General features: G+C 40.1%; 2 protein-coding genes across 4 annotated transcripts; one reads left to right on the top strand and one right to left on the bottom strand.

Annotated features, from left to right (window-relative positions):
* Window positions 1-400: 400 nt before the first annotated feature.
* nfs1 (NFS1 cysteine desulfurase) lies at window positions 401-11,237 on the bottom strand. Of its 3 annotated transcripts, XM_083938437.1 has the most exons (14): window positions 11,182-11,237; window positions 9,986-10,193; window positions 8,652-8,728; window positions 8,454-8,570; window positions 6,011-6,094; window positions 5,409-5,561; window positions 5,222-5,315; window positions 4,678-4,812; window positions 4,174-4,331; window positions 3,653-3,758; window positions 3,327-3,408; window positions 2,974-3,057; window positions 2,560-2,649; window positions 401-2,050 (listed from the first exon to the last, which is right to left on the bottom strand). In XM_083938437.1, exons 2-14 carry the CDS (start codon window positions 10,089-10,091, stop codon window positions 1,987-1,989), a joined length of 1,350 nt encoding a protein of 449 aa, XP_083794563.1. In that variant the 5' UTR covers window positions 10,092-10,193; window positions 11,182-11,237; the 3' UTR covers window positions 401-1,986. The 3 variants fall into 3 exon arrangements, with proteins under 3 accessions (XP_083794563.1, XP_083794562.1, XP_083794564.1); XM_083938436.1 differs by lacking the exon at window positions 11,182-11,237 and having other exon boundaries at window positions 9,986-10,303; XM_083938438.1 differs by lacking the exon at window positions 11,182-11,237 and having other exon boundaries at window positions 8,652-8,969; window positions 9,986-10,056.
* A 6,405-nt stretch (window positions 11,238-17,642) lies between these two features.
* Window positions 17,643-24,547, top strand: cUnh6orf89 (chromosome Un C6orf89 homolog). Its single transcript, XM_083938413.1, has 8 exons — window positions 17,643-17,775; window positions 18,814-19,083; window positions 19,563-19,728; window positions 20,010-20,158; window positions 20,517-20,668; window positions 20,892-21,027; window positions 21,477-21,600; window positions 23,713-24,547. Exons 2-8 carry the CDS (start codon window positions 18,895-18,897, stop codon window positions 23,793-23,795), a joined length of 999 nt encoding a protein of 332 aa, XP_083794539.1. The 5' UTR covers window positions 17,643-17,775; window positions 18,814-18,894; the 3' UTR covers window positions 23,796-24,547.
* The last annotated feature ends 667 nt before the right edge of the window (window positions 24,548-25,214 follow it).

Below are 25,214 nucleotides of genomic sequence, written 5' to 3' on the forward strand. Positions count from 1 at the left end.
AAATTTGGATGTTTGAATACAACTCTAAATGTAATATTTTTGCTAAGATGTTTTTTGAGACCCAACTGAAACTCAGTCCTGAAGATATGCACATGTAGTTGGAAAAATAAATGTTCTAATGCTTCTACAGTGTAGTAACAGAAGCTATATTTGTCATTAATATTGAGAAATGTATCTTCAAATCATTTCAATAGTTTCCCCCCGGGGATCATTAAAGCATTTCTGATTCTGATTGAGTTTACTGGCACTTGAGGGGGGAGTTTCCCCTCTTCAGAATCAGAATCAGGATTTTGTGCACAGGCCAAGATGTCCAAACTAGCTCAGGCTATATGAAGCATTCATCCATGTAAATGTAATTAAAAGTAAACATGACATAAAAAAACAACAACACAAGTTAATTGCATAACCATGAGGCAGTTTATTGCATAACCATGAAGCAGCACTTAGAATAATATTAATAATGTATATGATGAGAGTAACAGTAGATTGAGTCTAATAAATTTGCCAGGAACATCTACAAACAATAGAAGACTTTTAAAATCCTTTTTTAAAAAGTTTTCTTTCTTTCAGAACACACTGTTTCCAGTCAGAGTGACAGAGACTGGACCCAAGCTGTTTTTTACTCTCTACCACCTTGAAAACCAGCTGTTGTGGTCAAATCACGGCTAAAGTCTTGTAGAGTGTTCCAGACTCTAAATGATCAAACTGTGGCTGCTAACACTGTGAACACTGCTGATAAACTGGCATGATGCTGCAGTTTATTGACTACTGAAAAACTAATGTGCAAATTTACTTTAGAGTAATCTCAAGACAGAGGACAGTGTATCATGTGAACAGAGCAGGAGACAATCCTTGAACCATCAAATGAAAGTTCTGACTCAAAGAGTTATCCGTGAATCATTAAATCGTCACTGATGAGTTAATTTGGGTCTGCTTCCTTCGGCTGCAGCTCTGCCTCACTGAAGTAACACGGGCCACTGCTCCTATTTTGTTTCCACTCAACACATTGGTAGGAGTCTTTGTCACAAGAGAATGACCACCTCTGTGGTTTTCTGGTATCATCAAGCAGTCCACTTAAGTTCAGTTCATTACACAGAAGTTATTTTTGTGTTTCCAATGTCAAAAGTTGTGGATGGTACCAATAGAACCGCTCCATTCTGTCTTGTTTTTTTTACTACCCCTTTGTTAAAGTACCTATAGCACACTGATCTGATAACAAAAGGTGGAGCTAGAAACACTGCAGTCCGCGATTGGTATGCACGCTACATGCGTGGTTAACACAGCTCTTACCATCTGGCAACAACCCCGCCTACATTTAAAAGAACTGTCTACGGTGGAAATGCAAAACAGAACAAGTGTTTTGGTAGATGTCTGTACGGTTTTAAAGGTACTATACTGGAAGTGTTAAATGGAAATACGGCTTATGGTAACCTACGCTGTGGGGCTAACTCAATAATATAATTCAAAATTTAAGATTACTTTTGTTGTTTAATTTAGCTTTCATTTCTTTGGTTATACTTAATCTTAACACCTGCAATAAAGTAAAAATCAAATAGAAAAGTTATATAATTTCCTTGCTGGTTTCAGTTTCATCTCAAGTCATATCAAGACCTTTATGGTGCTGATGGTGTTAAATGTAACTGTTATTATAAACTCCTCTTTCTTGTGAACCTGCTCAGAGCTGGATTAGAAAACACAGAGATAACTGAGAGTGAAGCCATGTAAGACTAAGATAAACTGACTTTGTAATACAGGACCTCACAAGCAGAGGTTGCCATGTTTGGTCAACTCTCTGAACATAATTAGAGCAATAAGAGGGGCTTCTACTGAGACAGAAGGCTACAGTTACAAACAGACTTCAAGTCAGATAGGAAGTTTGTGCGTGTTTGTGTACAGGAAGGAAAAGCTAGTGCATTCCCACGGTTCACTAGGAATCAATCATCATCATCATCATCCGACAGGAAGTAAACAGGAAGTGGGAGAAGTCTAGTGCTGCGTCCACTTGATACTCTTCAGATCGATGCCTTCTTGAACCATCTCCCACAAAGGACTGACAGACAGAGAGAGAGTCAGAGAGTGAGATTATTGGGCGTTATCCAGAACATTATTACCATTTAGAACACCTACAGATAATATTGCCATTGTTTACCCATCAAGTTGGTATCTGAGATCTGGGAACAAAGTCACTATAACTATAAAGAAGTCGGATGGATCAAGAGACACAGACAGGTTGGAAAGAAACATTGAATGTATTCCGATTATCTAAACCACATTATGTGAAGGTAACCAGTAAAATTCCATTCTTGCACAGGAAAACTTTGTTAGTAAGTACAGAAGGTTGAAGTTTAATTTTCTTTTACAAAAAATGGTTTGTTTCCAATCTGTCTGATTGTCTAACTGCTTGTGTTTCAGACTTCTTTTTTTATGTGTCACGCTGCCCTAAGAGATTTTATTATTGAGTACAGTGTTGTTATACTGACATTAATGATGGACAAAACTATCAAAATAAGATCAGAGTTAGAAAAACAACAACAGAATTATCTGTCCAGCTGAACTCACCTCATCTCTCTGAGCCTGTTGACCTGGTGGATACATTTCTCTGCTGTGTAGTCCACCTCTTCTTCTGTGGTGAACCTGCCAATGCCAAACCTAACACACACACACACCACCACCATCATCATCATTGAATCTTTATTGAACATGTTAATAGAAAAATAATAATACAAACTAAATAAAGCAGTAAAAATGAAAGCAAAAAAAAGAAAAACAAGCAAATGGGATCCTCAGAATCCTAAGTGATAAATACATGACTCAAATAATATTGTTCATGTTCAAAAAGGATTGGAATAAGTTAAGTTCTGGTCCTACCCCCTCTTATGTTTATAATAAATATTTATAATTATTATTCATATTAAAATCAAACCACTAATATGTTTGACACCTGGATTACAGTGAGGCTGTCAGCCTTTTTACCTGATGGAAGAGTGAGCGAGGTCTTCATCAGCTCCGATCGCTCTGAGGACGTACGATGGCTCCAGAGACGCTGACGTACATGCACTGTGTTCACACAAACAAGCATTTGTCCATCTTTTATTCACAATTGTTACAATATTTTGAATTGTGCATTGTTTCCTCATTTGCTATCAGAATAATGTAGAATATCTGTTGCTGCCTTCACACAAACATGCATCTACGTGAATGACAAACAAAATGGGGACATGCTGGTAAAAATGTTGCTCCATAGCACTACTAATGTTCAGGAACTCATCTGGGTACAGTTACATCTAAAATTTAACTACATAACTTATTTAACAGGTGTGTCTGACCTCCCAGATGACAGAGCAACATCCTTCAGCGCCATCAACAGACTCTCCCCTTCCACATATGCAAAGGACAAGTTGACACAGCCTGAAAAATAAACAAACAAACAAACAAACAGATAAGTTTGTCTGCCTTCTCTACTGCAGTCACAGGTTTGTGTCAATACAACACTGCTCTGATTGGTCAGAATCAGAGCAGTGATGTTTTTCAAACAGAACATTAAGTTCAAGGACTTTCAAGTTCATGTTGGTTGAAATTCAAACATGTGACAGCGCAGTGTTTTTGTGCAAGAGTTTTACTTCAGTGTGTGTGTGTGTGTGTGTGTGTGTACCAGGGTAGCGTTGTTCTGCATCTCCATTCATGATGACGTCAGGAAGCTCAGACATGATCTTCTGGACCAGACGATTAGCCAGCATGGACACTCTGTGATGATCATACTACACACAGACACACACACGGAAAACACACACATAATCAGGCCTGCAACTAACTAGTTGGTGACTAGAACAAACAGATTATCGATTATCTGCCGGTTATTTTCTCAATTAATTGTTTGGAAAAATAGTGAAAAATGTTTCTCAGAATCCACAGTGATGTCTTATTTTGTCCTTTACCCAAAAATGTTTACTTTAATATGAGTGAGAAAAGCAGGAAATCTCCACGTTTGAGGCTGAAAACTACTGAAATTACTTAAATGATAACGATTAATATATTTATTATATTGCCATTGTAAAGTGCACAACAAAATTAAATGAATCATTATCAGTATAGTTGGTGTTTATTTTTCGTTTGATCGATTAGTCGTTTAATCATTGCAGCTCTACTCTGTATGTTTGGGTGGATTTGTTTTACCTCCAACTCCTGCTGTGCAATGCTGCAGGCAGCTCCCAGCCCAACAACCAGCGGGGTGGGGACAGTGCCGGAGCGCAGGCCCCTCTCCTGCCCGCCCCCGTTCTGCAGCGGCTCCATGCGCACTCGTGGCCGGCGACGCACATACAAAGCCCCCACACCTGTACACACGCACATCGGCAATGTAACTTGCAAGCAGGTCAGTATGACCGTGGAGTACCACAAGGATCGAAACTCAAGCCTCATCTGTTCTATCATTACATGCTGTGGTGGGGACAGATTTTTCAAACATAAATGACCATATTTATTATGAAGTCTACATTTTACAGTAAAGCAGTTAAGCATGTTTTTCGACTTCTGAGATGTTTACGATTTCTAATTTTATTATTCAATTTGTAAAGCACTTTGAACCACCACATGAATGAAACGTGATGTATAAATAAACTGCCTCGTGTTGTCTAATGAGCTAACAGTTAGCGTTATATCTACAGAAATGCAATGGTTAACCTTTGGGTCCGTAGATCTTGTGGCCGCTGATGGACATCAGATCGACCTTCCAGTCTGTGACATTTATGGGAATCTTCCCGACAGCCTGAGCGGCGTCAGTGTGGAGGAAGACACCTTTAGAGCGACAAATCTGACCTGCGGACATAAAGCGTAACCATCAAGACCATGGTGAAGGCTCTATCAGGCTGTAAAGCCATGACGTAACACCCTTTCAAAATATAATTTCCGGGTCCAAGCCAGTCCAAGCCTCGTATTTTTACAACGCAGCAGTGCCGTGTTCCCCGAGTTTTAGAAAACAATGTAATTGTCATTTAACCTCTTTCTTATGGATGAAAAAGGTGTCTAACTGACGTTAGAGATGATCGTAATTGCTCACATGCTCAGCCGTTGTGTCTGTTTTATTTCAACGGAGCATTTGGACCCGGAAATTGTATTCTGAAAGGGTGTTAAGTCAGGCTTAACAGCCGGTAATGGTCACGGTGGTCTGTTTTACGGATGTTTCAGATATCTGATTTCTGACTCCATAACATGTTGCCATGGTTACCTATGTCCTCGATGGGCTGCTTGACTCCAATCTCGTTGTTGATGGTCATCACCGATAACAGAGAGGTGTCAGGACGGATGGAGGCTTCCAACAGCTGAACACACACAAACACACACACTTAATACAAACAATGACTTCCGTGTGTTTTCTGTATGCATTCACTCTGCACTACTATGTTTACGTGTACCTCCAGGTCCAGCAGTCCGTTCGTTTGGACTGGCAGGTAGGTGACGCTGAATCCTTCAGACTCCAGAACTCGACAAGAGTCCAGAACACATTTATGCTCCGTCTGCGTGGTGATCACATGACGCTTCTTGGTCTGGTAGAACCTGGCCACGCCCTGCAGGATGGAGAAATGCGGGGTCACTGCTGACATCACAAACCATGTTCTAATTAAGTGCTGTTTTTTTATTGCACTTTTACTTTTAAAGCTGGGCTTATCTTCTCAATGTATTCCTACACATAAGCATAACTGCGTGTGCACTGTGTTATGCTGGGAAATTGCAGCTGCTGTTACACTGCAATTACTGAAAGAGATGGGAAACTTCTGTGGAAACTAGAGGAAAGAGCTGTCTGAGAGCAAAGTAAAGCAGTAAAGATATTCTAAATATAGCATATATTTAATATGAAATGGATTGTGTCTAAAATACTGCCCAAGTTCACAGCATGTCAGGACTCCTGCCTGCTTCTCTAAACTGGTGGGATGCTAACCATCATCTACTGTAGGTAACACACTGACGGTCTGAGCTAAAAAAGAGGAAGTGTTGAAGAGGAGGTGCAGGGTGAGACCTTGATGGCCATGTTGTTGGACTCTGTGGCTCCGCTGGTGAAGATTATCTCTCTAGGATCCGCTCCAATCAGATCAGCCACTTGCTGCTCAGAGAGAGAGACAACACACAGTCAGTATTTTCCTGAAATTCAGATCGAATTAAATGATGCACATCATGCTATATAGGATTCACAACGTAATTACAAAAATGTAGAATTTATACAAAATTATTTATTTAGACAAAAAATGAAAGGAATCGTGGTTTTCATGCGTTTCCAAAGCACTGTAGCAGATCGCCTGAATGTTCTTTTCTTAGCGTGCTAGTCAGTGTTTAATCAGACAATTTAATGGTTAGGTTCGTGTTAAAGGTCAATCCCCACACGGGTAAATGAATCAGTGTTACAGAAGGACACAATTATACAGCAATAATCAGAGCCACAATGCAAACTCAGTTTAAATCAGTGTATTGCACAATGAGCTACACTCAGCATCAGAAAATGTCTTTTAAATAATTGTCCAAAAGGTCCAAATAATGTTCCCCAACAGAAACTGTCCAAAGTTAAATCAAAAATCAACAAAATAAAGAAAGAAGTTAGAAAGTTTGTTTAATTCTGTTCTGGTTTTTTTTTTTATAGTCTTCTCAAACTAAACAATAAAGGATCTCTGATAAGTTTCAGTTTCGTTTTTCCTGTTAGGAGTGGAGCCTCTTCCCAAACAAATTATCAAACGATCTTTGAACAAGTGAATCTCCAACGCTGTCGTTTTTTCTGAGAATTGGAAACAAGCAACAATGTAGAGACAGAATTTACATGCTGCCGTGTAAATAAGATAAATAACATGAGGCTGTTTAGTTTGTTTACTAAAAGGACAAAATATAGAGCTGTTCTATAGGAAAGGGATCCTTAAATGACTCCTGTTTTGATCTGACGCTATTCAGAAAATACAATTCAATAAGCAGCCCCCCCCCCCCCCCCCCCCACACACACACAATATGATGGGAGGGGAAAGACTGTAATGTTTCCCATCAGACACAAATAAATTAAACATACTCTCATCACTGAAGTCACTCTGGACCAGTTCTCCTCTATCCACACAACATGCTCCTGTGCAAAGGTAAGTCTAGCCTTTTTATTATTTCTGCTGATGAGAGGTTTGGTCACTGCAGAGTAGGCCTTCAGTCCAAAACGTCTTAAGCCCAGTTCAGACCAAAGATAAACACAACAAAACGGTTTTAGAACGTCGCAGGTGAAAGTTGCAGCGGTGTGAACTGACCTGTTTAGTTGCGAATCTTGCCGGCTAATGATGTCGCTAGTGATTCAACTTGTCTAATCGCAGGCTGCTGGTTTTAGAACGTAACACACCTGTTTCAACAGCCAATTAATCAATCGGAGGCTCAACGAGCGTGGCAGAGAGAGAGAGAGAAAAAAGAGACGGAGAGAGAGACGAAGAGAGAAAGGGTCGCGTGAGCATTACAATAAATAAGGAGAGTGAGCACAGTAATCCAGAACACGGAAGTGAATCAGGGAAATAAACGTTATTTTCTCTGTTTCATCTCTATATAAATGCAGCTGTAGTGGGTATCTCACTGTCTCTGTCCTCATTAATATTTTATAATGCTACAAATTATATCCAGCTACGAAAAAAAGCCTTAAAAATTGGAGGTTAGAGCAGAAGTACAGAGAGGCGTTGTTATGGAGACGATAAACCGTCTCACCTTGTCTCAATTGTGTGAACTGGAAGGTTTTAGAACATTGCTGACCTGCATGTTGCAAGTTTCAACTCGACTCGTTGCAAATATTTGGTCTGAACTGGGCTTAAACAATGAGACACTGTATGCAGAGACAGATCCTTAACCTGATCAGCACTGAACTGGTGAGCAACTCCAGCTGCAGGGTTGAACTGATTCCCCGTTGAGAGTATTCTCATATTCCTGTCCTCTCATGCTCTTTTTAGGTGGGCCGGCCTTTTTGAGGGACTTAAATGAATCTGTGTCCTTGTAAAGTATCAATATTCTGCCAAAGGGATGAACCTCTCTCTGATGGCTGAGAGGGTCATCCCTTTATCCTTCATCTGGACAACCTGCTGTCTCAGGGTTTGAGTCTCCTTAGAGCAGCTCGCCATTGTGCAAAGTAACCAGGAGAGCTGCAGATAAATAGGGTGTGTCCAACTATTAAGTGAATGTGCCAAGTGCCAGATAAACACCAATTACTGGGAGGGATCTGAAAGTTTTCTCTACTTTTGCTCACTGTTTTTTTTCATAAAATAAAGGAAAGGGCTAGGACAGCAGTGGGATAGCCACAACTGATATTCTATCAAATTATGAACAATAAATAATATCAGTATTTCAGAATCAACCCAGTATGTATTAGTGGCTCTCAAATCCTGATCTCAACTGTAGATTGCACTGTAATTAAATAACTGTATATAGTAATATATAATATGATAAAATATATTTCTCTCTACCTTCCTGGCTGTCTCCATGGCGCTCTCGCTCTCCCAGCCGTAGGCGTGAGTTCTGGAGTGAGGGTTACCGTAGTAATTCACCTGGTAGGGCAACATGGCGTCCAGTACCCGCGGGTCCTACACAGACACACACACACGTTAAACTATGGGTGAAAGACATCAGTGGGTAAAGCCTGTAACACGGTTGGTAAGAGTTACCATGGGCGTGGTGGCCTGGAAGTCCAAGTAGAGGGGGCGGGGCTCATCTTTCTCCAATTCATGTTTCTTTATCAACTCTGCAGCAAAAACAACAACAGACAGACAGACAGGTGGTTTTACTCAGAGTTTAATAAGACCTGGATGATCAGGCTGTTAAAACGATATATGGTTACAAAGATGAGAAGTTAGACTTTAGTTTAACACTATTAAATTAACTCTAAACATTACACCATCATTTATATTTGTAGGTTAAACTAGGGTGACTAGACGTCCCAGGTTTCCGAGGACAGCCCCCGGTTTTCACTGTGACTGAAAGATCTGAAAAAGGAATAAAGAAAAAATTAAAAAACGTAAATGTTGACCAAAAACCATGTATAGTTTTGCACCTTACAACTCACAGGCCAAAGCCAAAGTGGTTTGACATCTTCAGGTCAAAAGATAAGGAAGCACAATAGATTTAAGTTTAATAAAAAAAACATTAAAAAATATATATTATTCAAAAATAAGCCTTGTGATACATGATGAACATTAGTCTTTATGATGAAATGGTTTAAATGCATAATAGTTTTTTATTATTCTGAATATCAAATGAATGTTGAATCACAAACTGACTTAGTACCGGTCAGGTGTCCGCGGATGTTCCTCAGAAATCTGGTCACCTTAAGTTAAACAGGAAGTTTGATAGACTTTAGCCAGAAATTGTCCGTCTGGTGACACAGATCTGTTCTCTGTGAGAAAATGTATCTGACCACGTCCACTCTTTAACCTCCTCATCCACTGGTCCAGCTGGATATATATATTTGTTTTTTTCTGAAGGAAATCGATAAAACCCTACACCTTTAGCTGTTTATCAGGCGGAATCAATCATCAACCCAAACACAACACACATCTTCGTTTTTAACTGTGTAACACTGTCTACAGTAGCAGCTGGTCAGCTTCAGGTCAGTGAAGCTGCTCGCGTCCTGCCACCCGGAAGTGTCTTGACGATTTTGTTTACAAACACTCTGAAATGCTGTATACAAAAAAGTAGAAATAAATGTAAAGCCTGTATTGATTATTTTATTTATACATTAATTTTTTTGTATGTATACATTTGCTCGTGCCTTTATTTATTTAAGCATTTATATATTCCTCTATTTCTGTGTTTATTTATTCATGCATGTATTTATTTACACATTTATTGATTCATTGAGACTTAAATCATGCTTAGTCCTCCATAGTTAGAAAGTTTCCTGTCTCGGTACTAAACTGCGTCATTTGGGTGATTAGCCTGGTGCTGCTAGCCGCCCTGTATGTCCAAATAACCAGACTAACGTGCTCCGGACGGATGTTACCTTTCTGCTGAGAGCTGGCGGCTCTACCTCCAGAGCCTAGCCAGAGATGAAGCCTCGAGAACGGCCTGAGCAGCCGAGAGGAGACCGTTTTGCCCGGGGAAAGCATCTGGACGGCTGGTTTCAACTAGAGACACGCTGACCTCCGATAACAACACGCTGACCGCGACACCAGTACAAACCGGTTTAAACCAGTTTAACCTGCTGGTTTCTGTGGGAAAAACGAAGAAGATAATTCACGATTTAAGGATAAAACGTTAAACGTGAGCGAAGTTTGGTTTGGTTTCATAAACGTTGCCGCCTGTCCGTTGCATAAACCTTGTCAAGGTTGACATGGTTACCAACGAACACTTCCGGTGACAATTTTCAAAATAAAATGTTTTCATGATTAGAATCAGCTTACGACAAGCGATTTTTACATTTAATATCTATACTCGATATGTATTACAGACATCTGTAAATAAATTATTCCTATTTAAAATAATATTTCAGATCTCAACAATGACATACGTATTGGGCATTCAATGCTAGATATCCACAATTACATGTTAGATATCTCAAATGGACATTCTGGATATCTGTAATGTAATACTTACAAGGCAAAACTCCTACTTCAGATATCTACAATCCACTTGTTAGTAGTCATAATTTTAATTTCAGATATCCAAATGAAAAAACATTTCAGATACCCAGAATGTAATTTTGACTATCCAAAATCCATTCTGACTATTAAAATGTCTTTAAGGATATGTACAACTGCAAGTTTTCCTAGTAAGAATTACAATACAGATAACCAGAATGATCATTCTAGATATCTAAAGTGTAACTGTGGAGAATTGAAAGACCAATACACATTAATGGCAAAAGTGACGTCATTTGTAGTAGTAAGACTGATAATGGGAAAAATGTCAGTGTGGATATCTGGAATTATCCTTCTGACTAGTAAGAATTACATTTTAACTAGGAGATACGGTATTATGAATATCTAAAATGCGATTATAGATAGGAGTGTGATTCGACTGAATGTTATAAGTGCTTGCCATAGTTTTAATGACCAAGTTTGAACACATGAAAGACATATGAGAAAAAGACATACAGTTTAGAAACAATGGTTACCAAAATAAACAAAGGTATGTGCAAAGTGCGCTGAAGTATGTGATTATTATTATAAAATTTATAGCGGTGTTCAAAATCCTTACCTCATTCATCCAGTTACTCACTATTCTCTATTAGTGCACTACTTCTGTGATAGGGAACGATTATAAACACAGTTTATGTGTTGCACAAGCAACAAGAGCAGGAGGCGGGACTTCCTCTGGACAGGCTGATCTCTGCTTGGTCGATATGCGTTGTTTTGGTCCTGTTTGAGAAGTGTATCTGTCCTGTGATTGGTTACATGAAGAGCTTATGAAACGGGGGTTCAGCCTCCCATAAAGTTGAATAACGCCATAGCCTGAAGCATCATATCCATAAAGCTAAATTCTCCAAATCTCGACCAAACTTTAATCCCTTCAAAATAAAATACGGTAACTATTTTGAGTATATCCAGATTATCAATAATAAGAAATGAAATTATACCACAGATAAATTACATTACTTTTTTTTTTGAAGATTTATAACAGAACAGCCCGTGTCTTAATTTAAGTTCTTAACATGTATTTATTTATGCCTTATTTAATGTCTTTTTTCTATACCTTTGTATCTTATTAAGTATTTAAGTATTCTTATGTAATGTCATTATAATGAAATGTGTATTGTTTACTGAAAGGAGAACTGACTGTCTTTACATACACCTCTATCTTTGTCAAGCATGATGCCATACTGCATACTTTGTATTATATTTGTTAAAATTGGCAAATAAAGAATAAAAAATAAAAAGAATAACACCATAAAAACCTATGGATAAAGCTCTAAACAGTCTCCAATGCAAGTTTAAAATGGATTTAGGCCTACAGCTTGGCGCGAACACTGTGCTATTTTCAGATCCATAGTCTCACCGTCATATGCTTTTACTGTTGCTTGACGCAGTGATACATTGACTTTGCTGGTATCCAAAGTTGATTACAGTGTTCTCCTGTATTACTCCCAGGTGATCAACATGAACCCTCACACCGGAGATAAACGGAGATAAAGTGAAGCAAAAGGAGTCACAGGCCTTTTCCAATGGAATTCCATTGCTAGGCAACAGCCTTGGTCCTTGGTAACGTCCTGTCAGTTGATGTCGTTCACATTCACTGCAACAGGAAATAAACTAGGACTGTTATCTTCCATAACATGGAAAAGGTCCATGGAGTTCTTGATGATCAGCGGATTTTTAAAACATTTGTTTTAAAAGTATTCTACTTTTATTTTTACAGACTCATAAACCAGCATAGATAACCGCATACAGTTACTCCAGTACGGTAGGTGTCAGTATGGCTGGGACTGTTTCGTTTGGAGGAGCGGTGTATGCGTTTGAGTTCGGCGATTAGAAGAAGTTTGCATTGCTTTGCTTTGTTTTGTATAAATAAAAGTCACAATAATTTTTCAAGGATAGTTAGAAGTAGAGTAGATCTAGTGGAGAGAGTATTTTGCGAGAGTATCGGCCGACGACCTGTATAGGTCCGGTATACGATACGCTTGTACATATTCTCTACCATGGCAGAAAATCAGGAAGATAGTTGTTGCAGTATGGATGAAGTGGATCAAGACGATGGGCACTGGCAGACAAGGAGGATAAATAAAGCAAAACGGACTAGGGAAGTGAAAGAGAGTGAGGATAAATTGAATGTCGTGGTGAGGTTTGAAGAGCCAGGAGTGAAGAATTTAGATCCAATAAAACTGACAAAAATAATTAAGAATCAGGTTGGCGAGGTAAAATACGCTAGAATTCTAAATGATGGAAATTTGTTAATAGGATGCAACTCTGAAGAGCAGATTGGAAGAGCTCTAAAGCTGCAAGCTATTGGGAGAGCAGTGGTAGTAAAGGTGGTAAAAGTGGGTGAACAAGGGAGTAAAGGAGTGATTTATGGGATTCCGTTGGCAACTGAGATGAAAGAGCTGGTAAAGAACTTAAAAATAAAGTGTGATGCAGTTCAGAGTGCAAAGCGCTTAACCAAGGGAGCTGAGAAAAAAGAATCTGAATCAGTTCTGATACAGTTCAGTATAAAAGAGTTGCCCACTGAGCTATACTTTGGATTCATGAGGTACAGGGTAAGAGAGTTCACTGTTAAGCCAATAAGATGCTACAAGTGCCAGAAGTTTGGTCATGTAGCTAAACTATGTAAAGGGACAAAAAGATGTGCAAAATGTGGTGGGGAACATGACTATGGAGAATGTGGAGAGGGGGTAAGACCTAAATGCTGTAATTGTGGAGGGGGACACAGTGCGGCCTACTGGGGGTGCGAAGTAATGAGAAAGGAGACTGAGATTCAGAGTGTGAAAAGGAAGGATAGAGTTTCTTATGCCGAAGCAGTTAAAAGAGTGGAACAAACAAAGAATAAGAATGAAGGTAATGATAGAGGGGAAACACCGACAGGAAATGTGTGGATACAGAGGCAAGAACAATTCAGAGAGAAGGAGGAAAAGCAGAGGGAGGAAAAGAGGGACTTGGTTATCTTTATTGCTGGAGTAATCAATGCAACAGCTGAGGTTAAATCTAAAACTGAAAGGATTCAAATCATTACAAAGGCAGCAACTCAACATTTGGGCATGGTAGACTTAAAATGGGAAGAAGTAAGGGACTGTCTTGCTGTGCACTCAAACCAGGAAGTAGGGAAAGGATGATATGTTAATTTTACAATGGAACGCAAGGAGTCTGTTGGCAAATGGTCAAGATTTTAAAAAGTTTATAGATAGTAGGAGTATAAAACCAGAAATAATGTGTGTTCAAGAAACATGGTTAAAACCTAGATTTGATTTTGTTATATCTGACTATACTGTCATCAGACACGACAGAGAACAAGGAAGTGGTGGGGGATGTGCTACCTTTGTAAGGAAGGGTGTTCCCTATAGGGTGTTGGGTACAGGGAAGGAACAAGAATATTTGGTAGTGGAAGTATGGGCAGATAAAAAGAAAATAGTAGTGATTAATTATTATAACCCTTGTAAAAAGCTAGCATTAAATGAACTAGAGGAAATAGAAGGTCAGGATAGAGATAATGTTGTATGGTGTGGAGATTTTAATGCCCATAATACACTGTGGGGAGGGGGGAAGACGGACAACAATGGGCAGGTAATTGAAGATTTAATGAATGATAGGAACTTAGTTTGTTTGAATGATGGTAGAAGCACTAGGATTGATATTAGAACTGGTAAAGAGTCCGTACTAGACCTCACAATTCTGTCCAGTAGAATGGCTCCAAAATGTGAATGGGAAGTGCACGGAAAAGGCACTATTGGAAGTGATCACTATCCAATTCTATGTAAACTGGATGTTGATGTAAGGTTGAGCTCAGAAGATCGCCATGGAAGGTGGATTTTCAAAAAAGCAGAGTGGAAGAAATTTAAGGAAGAAAGTGATTTGTACATTAGATCAATCCAAGTAACAAATGATGTTGAAAGAAATGAAAGTGAGTTACGACACAGTATTTATATGGCTGCACTGGCTTCAATACCAAAAAGTTCAGGAAAATTAGTAAGAAAAGTTGTTCCATGGTGGGATGCTAAATGTGAAGAGGCAGTTCGGAAAAGGAACAGAGCATTTAGAAGGTTAAAAAGAACTCATAACTTTCAACATCTGATTGATTATAAACAAGCACAGGCAGTAGTGAGAAGGTCTTTAAGGCAAAGAAAAGGAACATACTGGAGAGATTATTGTACCTCAATTGGAAGTGCTATTAATATAAATGATGTATGGGGAATGATCAAGAAAATGGAAGGTAATAGGAATTATCCAATCCTGTCAGATGGAGAACAGTTGGCTATATCAATACTAGAGAAAGCAGACATGATGGTGAACACACTGAGTAAGGTACATAGTTCAAGTAATTTATCAGAAGAAGAAAGAAGGGGTAGGGAAGAAACAAGGAGTCTATATAATGAGATTATTCAAAAGAAAGACAAAACAGAGGATAAATATAATGTTCCATTCACACTGAGAGAGTTAAGAAATGCTTTGGATAGGTGTAAGAACTCTGATCCTGGTAAAGATGAAATCTGTTATTGCATGTTAAGACATTTAAGTGAAACAGGAATTCAGAAGGTTTTAAATGTATTTAATAAAGTATGGGAAGAAGGAAAGATTCCTGCAGGATGGAAGGAGGCAGTTATTGTTCCAATAAGAAAACCAGGAAAGGATGCTAGTAATCCAGCTAATTATAGGCCAATAGCTCTAACTTCTCACTTAGGTAGCTTAATGGAAAGGTTGGTGAATGGAAGGATAATGCACTTTATTGAAGAGAGGGGGGTTATGACTAGTTGTCAGAGTGGTTTTAGAAAAGGGAGAAGTACTATTGATTCAGTCATATGTCTTGAGGACGAAATCAGAAAAGCACAGGTAAAGAAAGAGACTGTTGTGGCAGTATTTTTAGATGTGGAAAAAGCGTATGATATGCTATGGGTAGAGGGCCTTTTAATCAAAATGCATATGTTAGGAATTGGAGGAAATATGTTTAACTGGGTAATGGACTTTTTAAATAATAGAAGTATTCAGGTGAAAATAGGGAAAGAAACATCTAGAAGGTGCTTGGTAGAAAACGGGACACCGCAAGGAAGTGTGATTAGTCCATTACTGTTCAACATCATGATTAATGACATTTTCGCTAATGTTCAGCCAGGTATTGGAAAATCACTATTTGCAGACGATGGTAGCTTATGGAAAAGGGGGAAAAATATAAAGTACACCCTAAAGAAGGTACAGGAAGCTCTTACACTAGTGGAGAACTGGGGAAGGAAATGGGGCTTTAGATTCTCTATTGAGAAGACTAAGGTTGTGTTTTTTACTCGAAAGAAAATAGATGAAAATATAAAACTGGAGCTGTATGGTAGGAATTTGGAGAGGGTCAAAAGTTTTAAATTTCTTGGTGTGTTTTTTGATGCAGGACTTACATGGAGGGACCATGTATCAAAATTAGTAGATAAATGTAAAAAAGTAATGAATTTAATGAGATGTCTTGCTGGAACAGTATGGGGAGCAGATATATCTTCTTTGAAGCAAATTTATGTTTATTTAATCAGAGCAAGAATTGAATATGGGTGTTTGGTTTATGGATCTGCAGCCAAATCAGTTTTAGCTGGATTAGATAAAGTCCAAGCTATGGCACTGAGAATATGTACAGGAGCGGTGCGATCCTCTCCAGTATGCTCTTTGCAGGTAGAAACAGGAGAAATGCCACTCTGTCTAAGGAGAAAGCAGCTTCAGGCTAACTATTGGGTCAGCTTGATGGGTCAAAGGGATGACCACCCAGTTAAAATAACAATACAGGAAAGCTGGGAGAGAGAGGTGGCAAGATTCCCAAGTTTTGGATGGACCGGGAAGGCAGTGGCACAGGAAATGTCCATATATGATAAAAACTTTTGTACAGGAGTACTGTGGCCATCAGTACCTTTATGGGAACTGGAGGTACCAAAGATCGACTTAGAGGTACTTGAGATTAAATCACATAATCCTGACTCAAATTTGGTGCATCACTTCCAGTGTCATGTAATAGGACAATATCAAGATCACATATTAATTTTCACTGATGGCTCAAAGGATCCAGAAACAGGTGTTACAGGAGCAGCATTTATTGTGCAGGGATGGAATGCTCAAGCTTTGAAGAGAACCTCAAATTTCCTACGCATGTTCACAGTGGAATTATACGCAATCCTGATGGCAGTGCAATGGACAGAGCAGATCCAGAACCATAAGGTGTTGATATGCAGTGACTCTGTGTCAGCGATCAATAGTGTTGGGAGAGGATCGTCAAAGAGTCGGCAAGATCTAGTATATGACATTCTTCTGGCCATAAGAGATGTGAAAAGGAGAGGGGTAGAAATATCGTTTCTATGGGTCCCAGCTCATGTCGGTATTGCGACAAATGAAAAGGTTGATAAGTTGGCCAAGGAAGCTGCTCTTAAGGAAACTGTAGATATCAACATACATTTATCAAAGGCAGAGGGTAAAAGTATAGTTTGGCAGGAAACCATTTTAAAATGGCAGCAGCTCTGGGAGCAAGAACACAAAGGCAGGCACCGGTTCTCATTATCTAGTAGGGTAACTGATTCAGTTAACATCTGCAAAAGAGGGGGGTTAAGACGTAAGGAACAGGTTACTATTTCTAGATTGAGAATTGGGCACACATATCTGAACAGCACCTTGTTTATTTTAGGGAAACACCAGAGTGGCTTGTGTTCCTGTCTGGAACCTGAGACAGTACAACATGTTTTGATGTCTTGCAGAAAACATGATCGCCAGAGACAAGACCTTCTTAGAGAATTGCAAGAAATTGGATTAAATGAAGTTTCTCTTAAAGGTATTTTGGAAGTGGGATCAAGCAGGAGGGGAAAAAGCAGTTTTTTTTCAGATTCTTAAAAGACACTGGGCTGTATAGTAGAATATAGAGCACTAAGGTACTAGTCCCATAGGTGGCAGCAATGCAACTTTTGGTTGCCGGCTGCCGTAAAACCACAAAGAAGAAGAAGAAGAAGGTGTCAGTATGAACCTAAAGTTGGTGTCCGCCAAAAAAATAGAAACCTGTATCCGGTCTGTTCGTGGTAGCCCAATACACCTTAACTAGCAAGCTAGTTTATTTAAATAGAAAAACATTTATTATTTTGTAACTAACGTAGTGAAAGAAGATATCCCCACTACGGCGGGAGACTTCACTTTAAAGGTGAGACTTTCAGTCTTCTGAGGTTGTATTTACGCGACGTGCTAATCAAGGCTGACAACCACGAGCTAACATGTTAGTGAGTCGCTGTCAGTGGATGACATCACATCTGTGGTGGTATTATAACAAGTTTATAAATCACATGAAGGTTATGATCACAAAAGTGAAACAAATGGTCATAACACTGTTTTGATGCAGAGTTTGTAGCGACATTACATATGGCCGATTGTTTTAAATGCGGCACCTGGGCTGATTTATTGTGTTAGTAGCTATCAAATATAGCTATAACGCTAAATACTATTTGGTAAAAGTAGTTTCCTTTTATTTAAAGTCCATTTATTACTTTACATGAAGGGCATCCCTTATTGTCTCAATGTGGACTAGAGCTGGGTCTGTTCGACGTTCCTGCCTGTGATGTGCACAAGATTGCTCGATAAATACTGTATATAGATTATTAATAATAATATTATTGATAGTGCGACTTGCTGCTGCTCATGAGGAATTGTTGGGTCTCTGTAAATCATAATTGCGTCAGTGTGCTCTTAACCTACTCTATATGTAAAGTGTCTTGAGATAATATCTTGTTATGATGTGGCAGGTTAAATTAAATTAAATTGAATTGGACACCTAGAAGTTTGTTATTGTCCCAGGAAATTTAAAAAATATTTTTGGGGAAAACTTTGGCCCCACTGTCTAAAATAAATTGGGCCATTTGCAACATTTAACTGTTCAACTTATAAACTGTTATAAGAAGTTATCAATACATGAGTCAGATCTGAACCACATGTGAATTGTGTTTGTACCTGAGGGAAAATTCACACACTTTCCTAAATAACGGACCTGGTTTTGTAAGTGGCTCTTGCACAAAGTCCATTGTCACCACACAAGATAAAACACTACATACTGAGACTCATAGCAAACTATAACCCTGCTTAGATTGCATTAAATATATAATAACACCTTTTTAATCATGTAAGTTATGAAAGCTAGCTAGTTTTGAAAGTTATGAAGTGGCAATTAACATTTCCGATGACTTCATAGGCGACACCATGCTCCTGGAGCCCCACAGCAGCTGAAGATTTACGCGTTTGACCAAGAAAAGCGGCCCTCACTGCTGCTGTCATGGGAACGGCGATGAGCGAACCTTGTATCTACGATAAACTGTCTGAGAGCATCGACATCCTCCGCCAGTCGGGCTACCGCTATGGCATGTCTGAGAGGGAGATCGAGAGGTTCATCAAGCAGGTCCTGGAGACTAACGAGCCCAGGAGAGAGCCTCCGCAGTTCCCCATCCTGAGAGCCACCATAAAGGTCAGGAAATATTACACTGAGTTAACCTCTAGTTGACAGAAGGCCTTTATCATGTAAAAGTACTTACCATGCAGGTTACAGGTTATGCTTTTCCATTTTGTTGTTGTCTTAAATTATTTTAAAGTTTGTTTTTTTTAGTTTTTATCGGACGTAAATAGTTTCTTTTCCACTGCAGGACCCTTGTGAAGCTTTGGTATGAAGGTCTTACTTGTGTTTCCACTTTGGAAATTATCTCTTTGTATTACTGTTTGTTCATGTAAACAGTACATTTCATCCTACTCTTTTGGATGAACTAAGTCAGGCTGCGGAAGCCTCATATTAGAGTTAAAACCTGTGTTAGGAAGTAATCATGTTATAGCCAAATGGACAAGAGTGACATTTACAGCGACTATTAATTTATTGGCTTGTTCTAAAATAAATCACTTGTCTGTTGCAGAGGAAGCTCTCAGTGTTGGTAATGTCCCTGTTGTCTTCTGCAGTTTTTGGTGGCAGTGGGCTTCCTGCTGGTGGCTGTGTTGGCCTTCACATACCCCCAGAGCGCCCCCCAGCTGGGTCTGGTCAACCTGGGCTGTTACAACTGGTCGTCCCCCCTCAGCCACGTCCGCCTGCTGTCCCTTCCCATCGCCAAGAAGTACAACCTGCAAGGTCTGAAGCATGAACACACACCTGTGCACATAAAAACAGTTGTTAATGAGAAGGTACTGGGTATCTAAAAGATAAAAAAAGAAGTCCAACACACTGTGGCTGCATCAGTATAAGACTATTTATAGGAGTCAGTACGTATTTTTATATTGTATAAAAATATTAGTTTTTTTGGGGGGGAAATGAATGAATTTGATTTGATTTGGCGCGTCTGTGTGTGTGTGTGTGTGTGTGTGTGTGTGTGTGTGTGTGTGTGTGCGTGCGTGTGCGTGCGTGCGCTGCAGGTTTCCATGAATGGTGGAGTGCCGGCTCTCTCAGGCAGAATCTGGTGAACTGTTCAGGCTGTGCAGAGATCTCCTCTGTGCTGGAAGTCCCAGAGAGCCTCAGAGGGACGGTGGCTCTGCGACGGGGGCCGCAGCTGGTCCTCCTTAAGGTCGGAGGTCAAACCCAGCCAGGGTCGGCCTTGTAATCATGTAGAGAATCAGAAGAAAAGCTCGAACTTTAGTTTTATGACTCAGTAGGGTTGGGAATTGAGAATTGGGTCCAGTTGAGAACCGGTAACAAGTTGTAATCAAAACCGGAGTCCAATCGAATCAATTCCTGTTATCGATATACATATTTTTCTGACAGTTTGTTGCTAAACAATGACATCAAACTCATGCGTCTACGCCAAGGCTGCTTTTCAAATCTTAGTAAACATGATGAGCAGTATTAGTGTGATTCATGTCCCTCATCCAACCGTTTCATGTTTGTTCATTCTGGTTTCGGTTTGTTCATAATGATCTCTACAGGGTGGGGAGTCCCTCAGTGTCCAGCGGCAGCAGCTTGAGGAGCTCTACTTGGCCCATTCAGGCTCCATGTCCATTCTGCTGGAGGAGGACGACGGTCTGCAGAACCACAACCTCGGCCTCCCTCAAGGACCCGCCAACTTCACTCTGCTCTGGTACACATTTCTGTTTGAGATCTACACTGGTCCACTTGGTTCTGAGGGACACAGACCTGACTTGCATCATAACTACAGTGGGGGAATATTTTAGGGAATCGGTAGTCTATGAAAAAATATGTTTGAACCTGTGAAAATCTGTCCTTGTTTATACCCATACTGTTAGATAATCTTTGACAACATTAGACACAGTGGTGATTGTTGCTGTGTGTTGTTGATGCAGGAGGTTCAGCTCTGGGACCAGGGAGAAGGTGTTGAGGTGGCTCTTCCCAAAGGCTGAGCTCTGCCCCCTGCTGGACAGTGCTGGGACCATCGTGCAGCGCTGCCTGGTCACCCACAGCACAAACTCCCAGAGCAAGGTGAGTTCACACGTCCAGACATCCTCACCAAAACTGCTAAAGTAAAAGTCGGTATCCCTGGAGTTGTGTCAGTGCGCTCTGTGTTTTTTACACTCAGCTTTTTTTCTGTCCAGTTCTGTCGACACAACAAGACAAACCAAACTAAATAAGGAAATCTAAGTAAAAAGTGTCTTTGTTTGCAGGCACAACAAGAATTCGGGACAGATCTGTGGTTGTTAAATTGCCAAATATAATGCAAATCAGACAGTGTTTTCTGTTCATGCCTGTATATTTTCTCTTGATTCAGTAGTTTGTGTACTCAAGTTGTTTTGGTTTTTCTTCTCCATGACAGCTGCTGGTGTCTTAGATTTGCCCCCCACCCTAAAAGTGTGTGATTAGTGTTTAGAGTAGAGCGCATCACACACCACAGATTAACCTTCTGCTCTAACTTTGAGTTGTTTGTGTTTCAGGGTGTCGGGGTGTTTGGTTGGCTGGTGGTGGGCGAGGGACTCCCAACCGTTCGAGTTCTGCCTGTTCAGCGCTGTCAGAAACACTGCAGCTCCTTCAACCTGTGGCTGACACCTGGAGACATGGGTGACACCTGTTTTTCCTCACTTTAATTTTTATTGAGAATGTTTCGGTTATACAGATATAACACCTCAATTAAAACAAGTAAACACAAAAACAAATATAAACACATGGGAGTCGCTATCAAAGTAATCTGTCCATTTTCTTTTATTCATCAAGTTTTTTGTTATGTTGCTGTTCAGTCATAAATATTGTCCATCTCAAACATTTCTCTTAGAATTGAGCTTCCTGTAGCCTTAGGCGGTGCGTCATTTTCTCCATTGTGTAGATTTCCTCTACAAGGTGAGGTTACACAAATACAGTACTGTACAAGACATAGGAATCTTATATGCAAGTATTCACAATTTTCCAAAAGGGTCTGATTTTATCACATTTACAGAAAATATGTGAGTGATCCACATTGATAACTCCCCAGTCTCTCCAAAAGGCAGATTTTTGTTAAACTGTTTACTCTTGACTTTGGTTGAAAAAAAAAAAAAACACGTATGAGATTTTTCCAGAACTCCCTCCAGATCCGCAAACTAGTGGATGTGTGGTGCATTTACCACATGTTCAGCCACTTTAAATTCTAATTCCCATTTTATGAAAAGAGCAAATAGAGTGGGTGATAGACGGCATCCTTGCCTTGTTGTAATTTGATTTTTTTTAATGTTATCATGCGTCTGACGTCCTCCTATAAATCCAGTTTGATCTTCCTCTATTATTTCTGGTATAAATAAGTTCAATCTTTTTATATATTTTGTAGTCAACATTTAATATAGAGATTGGTCTATAGCTCGCACAGTGTTCTTTCCTTGTTTTGTAATGACTGTAATTATTGCCTCAGCCCATGATGGGGGAATTTTATTGTTCTGAGGACGTCCTCATTGAGGACAGCTCTTCTGCAAACATCCTATACTCCCTTGCTCCCCGGTGATTTATTGTTTTTCAGTTTATTTATTTATTGCATCTTTTATCTCCTCAAGTGTAATCTCAGCTGTTCATTTATTTTTGTTTTTGTTTCTTTAATTTGTCAACTTGTCTTGGGATCATTAGTGTTTTGGTATTCCTGTTCCAATTCCCTTAACTTCCCAGTATGTATTCTATAAGCCTCCACTTTAATTTTTTTGCATATGCCATTTCAGCTGTCAGTTTCCCTCTAATGACCGCCTTCATGGCATCCCAAAAAATTGCAAGGTCTACTGCACCATTGTTATTTTCCTCTATGTATATTCTTATTTCAGCTCTCACCTTCTTCCTTGTTATATCATTATTCATAATTTCCAGATTGAGTCTCCATAGTGTATGTCGTCTTCTATTGTGTTGTCGTTTGTATTGTTAAATACAGTGGGTGTGATATGACCCCCCCCCCCCACTCCCTGACCGTATGGTTATCCTCTACATTCATAAAAGTAATCTATCCTTGAATGGACTTTATGTGCCGCAGAGTAATGCGTGGAGTCTTTTTCCAGGGGTAGTAGACTCCTCCAAACATCAATCATGAATCTTGTCAAATGCCTTTGACGCCTTCTTTTTGGAACTAGTTGTATCTATTTTGTTGTCTCTTATAACATTTAGGTCTCCGCCACAAACCAAAATACCCTGTTTCTGCTATGATGTCATCAAATAGGAATTTTAAAAAGTATTTGTCACTTTCCGAAAGGTGCATATATGTTTACTAATGTCACTAGTTCATTCTCTAGTCTTCCTTTTACTATGACATATCTTCCTTCCAAACACCTGTTTTTAATCGTTTTACAAAGACTTTTCATAAATCTACTTTTTCCCCACCAGTGCCAACACTTGATAAATATAAATAAATCTTAATATATTATTATAGACAGTATGATAATTAAAAAGGCTCCCTTTCAGGCTGCAAACTGTAAAAATGTCTGCAGTTTGATTAACAGGAGAAAGCGTGTCAACATTCAAAACTACGTCTCAGTCTTTGGCGTGATTGCGTGCTGCATAAGGGGCACGTCCAGTCTGAAAACAGTGTGCACGGTTTTGCTACGTTTTGTCGGGACTGAACACGCCTCTGTTCTGCTGCTCCTTTAAATCAAACAGTTGAATGTCACGTGAGGCTGGTCAAGCGGTCTGAACACTCAGTTGATGGTTGTTTCTTCTGACCTTTTGTAGTGTACGCCGACCCTCGGTACTGGCAAATGGAGCTGTTCCCTGGCCGAGGCCAGAACATCATCTGTGACGGATCGGCCTTTTAACCTTCAAGTGAAAGAGGACATGAGTTCAGGATGTGCAGATCGGCGGTGAATGTTGAATTCTCTGAGCTTGTCCGTCTTTCTGCGGCCCTGCCCACTGATGCCTTATAACCCTCCAACCTTTTTTTCTGACACCCCCTCCCATCCCTCCAATCATCCCCCCAGCGTCCTCTGAGAACTGGAAACCAACACACACATGACTTCAGTTTGGAATAAGGGATCCTCCTGCATGTCTCAAAGGTCAAGGTCCGAGAACTGAGAAATGACTTTTTGACTTTGTTCTTTGAGTCCTTGAACTCCCTGCGCTCTCAGATGTTCTGGATGTGCTGTGCTCGTGCCATAACTTCAAGCAGATCTCTAGAAATTTAAAAACAACAACAACAAGAAATTAATTAACTCATTGTGTGTCTCTCTGTCAGAGGTTTGTCAAACTGCTGAGTGCATGGCATTACACTGGTTCCAGACCTCTGAATCATGGCCCACACCTCTGCTGTTGTGCTCAAGTCCTCGACCGTTTCCTCGATTAAATTTTTTTTCAATGAAAGCTTCTTGGGTGGGATTAAAAACAGGGAGCCCATGTTTTTGGGCCATCCAGTCAGTGAGCACACGCTTCTTTTTGTAGTGCATATTTTAAAATGATTTTTGGTGTCTAGACTTCATCAGGTTCTTTGCTCGATGTTAGAAGGTCAGTTCACCCCAGTTACAAAAAATGCAAGACAAAGTTTTTATTGGAACTTCAATCTGAAAGAAGCCAAGAGGAGATGCAGAATTACGTTTTCTCTAAGGGCGTACTCACACTGTCCTTCCGCACCGCGACCCGTGCTTTAGGGTACTTGTCCCCCCTCCCTCTCCCCCCTCGCCCCAGCCCCGTTTGCACTCACACTGCCAGGGCCGGCCAATGCTTCTTGCTGTCCATACGCCATCACGCCGTAACACGTCACACGCATTGATCGCGTGTGTGGCTTTGTTTACAAATCTTCCGTAGACCTCTGAGTTTTTGTGCGTCTTGTCGACTGTTTTTGAATATTTTCATCCGACCAAATCTGCAGTAAACACTCCACCTCCGCATCACACCAACGTGAACCTTTCACCGCCATTGTTGTTGATGTTAATATAACAACGACAGACATAACGCTACTGCCGTAGGGCTCGAGCTCGTGCTCGTACACGTGCGCACGCTCGTGCTCGTACATGTGCAAACGGCTCCGCTAAAGCCCACCTCTTTCAAGGTGGCCGCAGTTATGCGCGGAACGGGTGCACTCACACTGCTTAAAGGTACTAGGCTTTAGCTGAAAAAACGGTTGTGGCCCCGGCCAGAAGGACAGTGTGAGTGCGCCCTAACACTTTCATTATATTGTAATACATAAGTGTTACCGGTTTTAGTACAAACGGGGCTGGGGCGCGGGGGGAGAGGGAGGGGGG

This window comes from Echiichthys vipera (genome assembly GCF_963691815.1).
Source record: "Echiichthys vipera genome assembly, chromosome: X".
Taxonomy (NCBI): Eukaryota; Metazoa; Chordata; class Actinopteri; order Perciformes; family Trachinidae; genus Echiichthys; species Echiichthys vipera.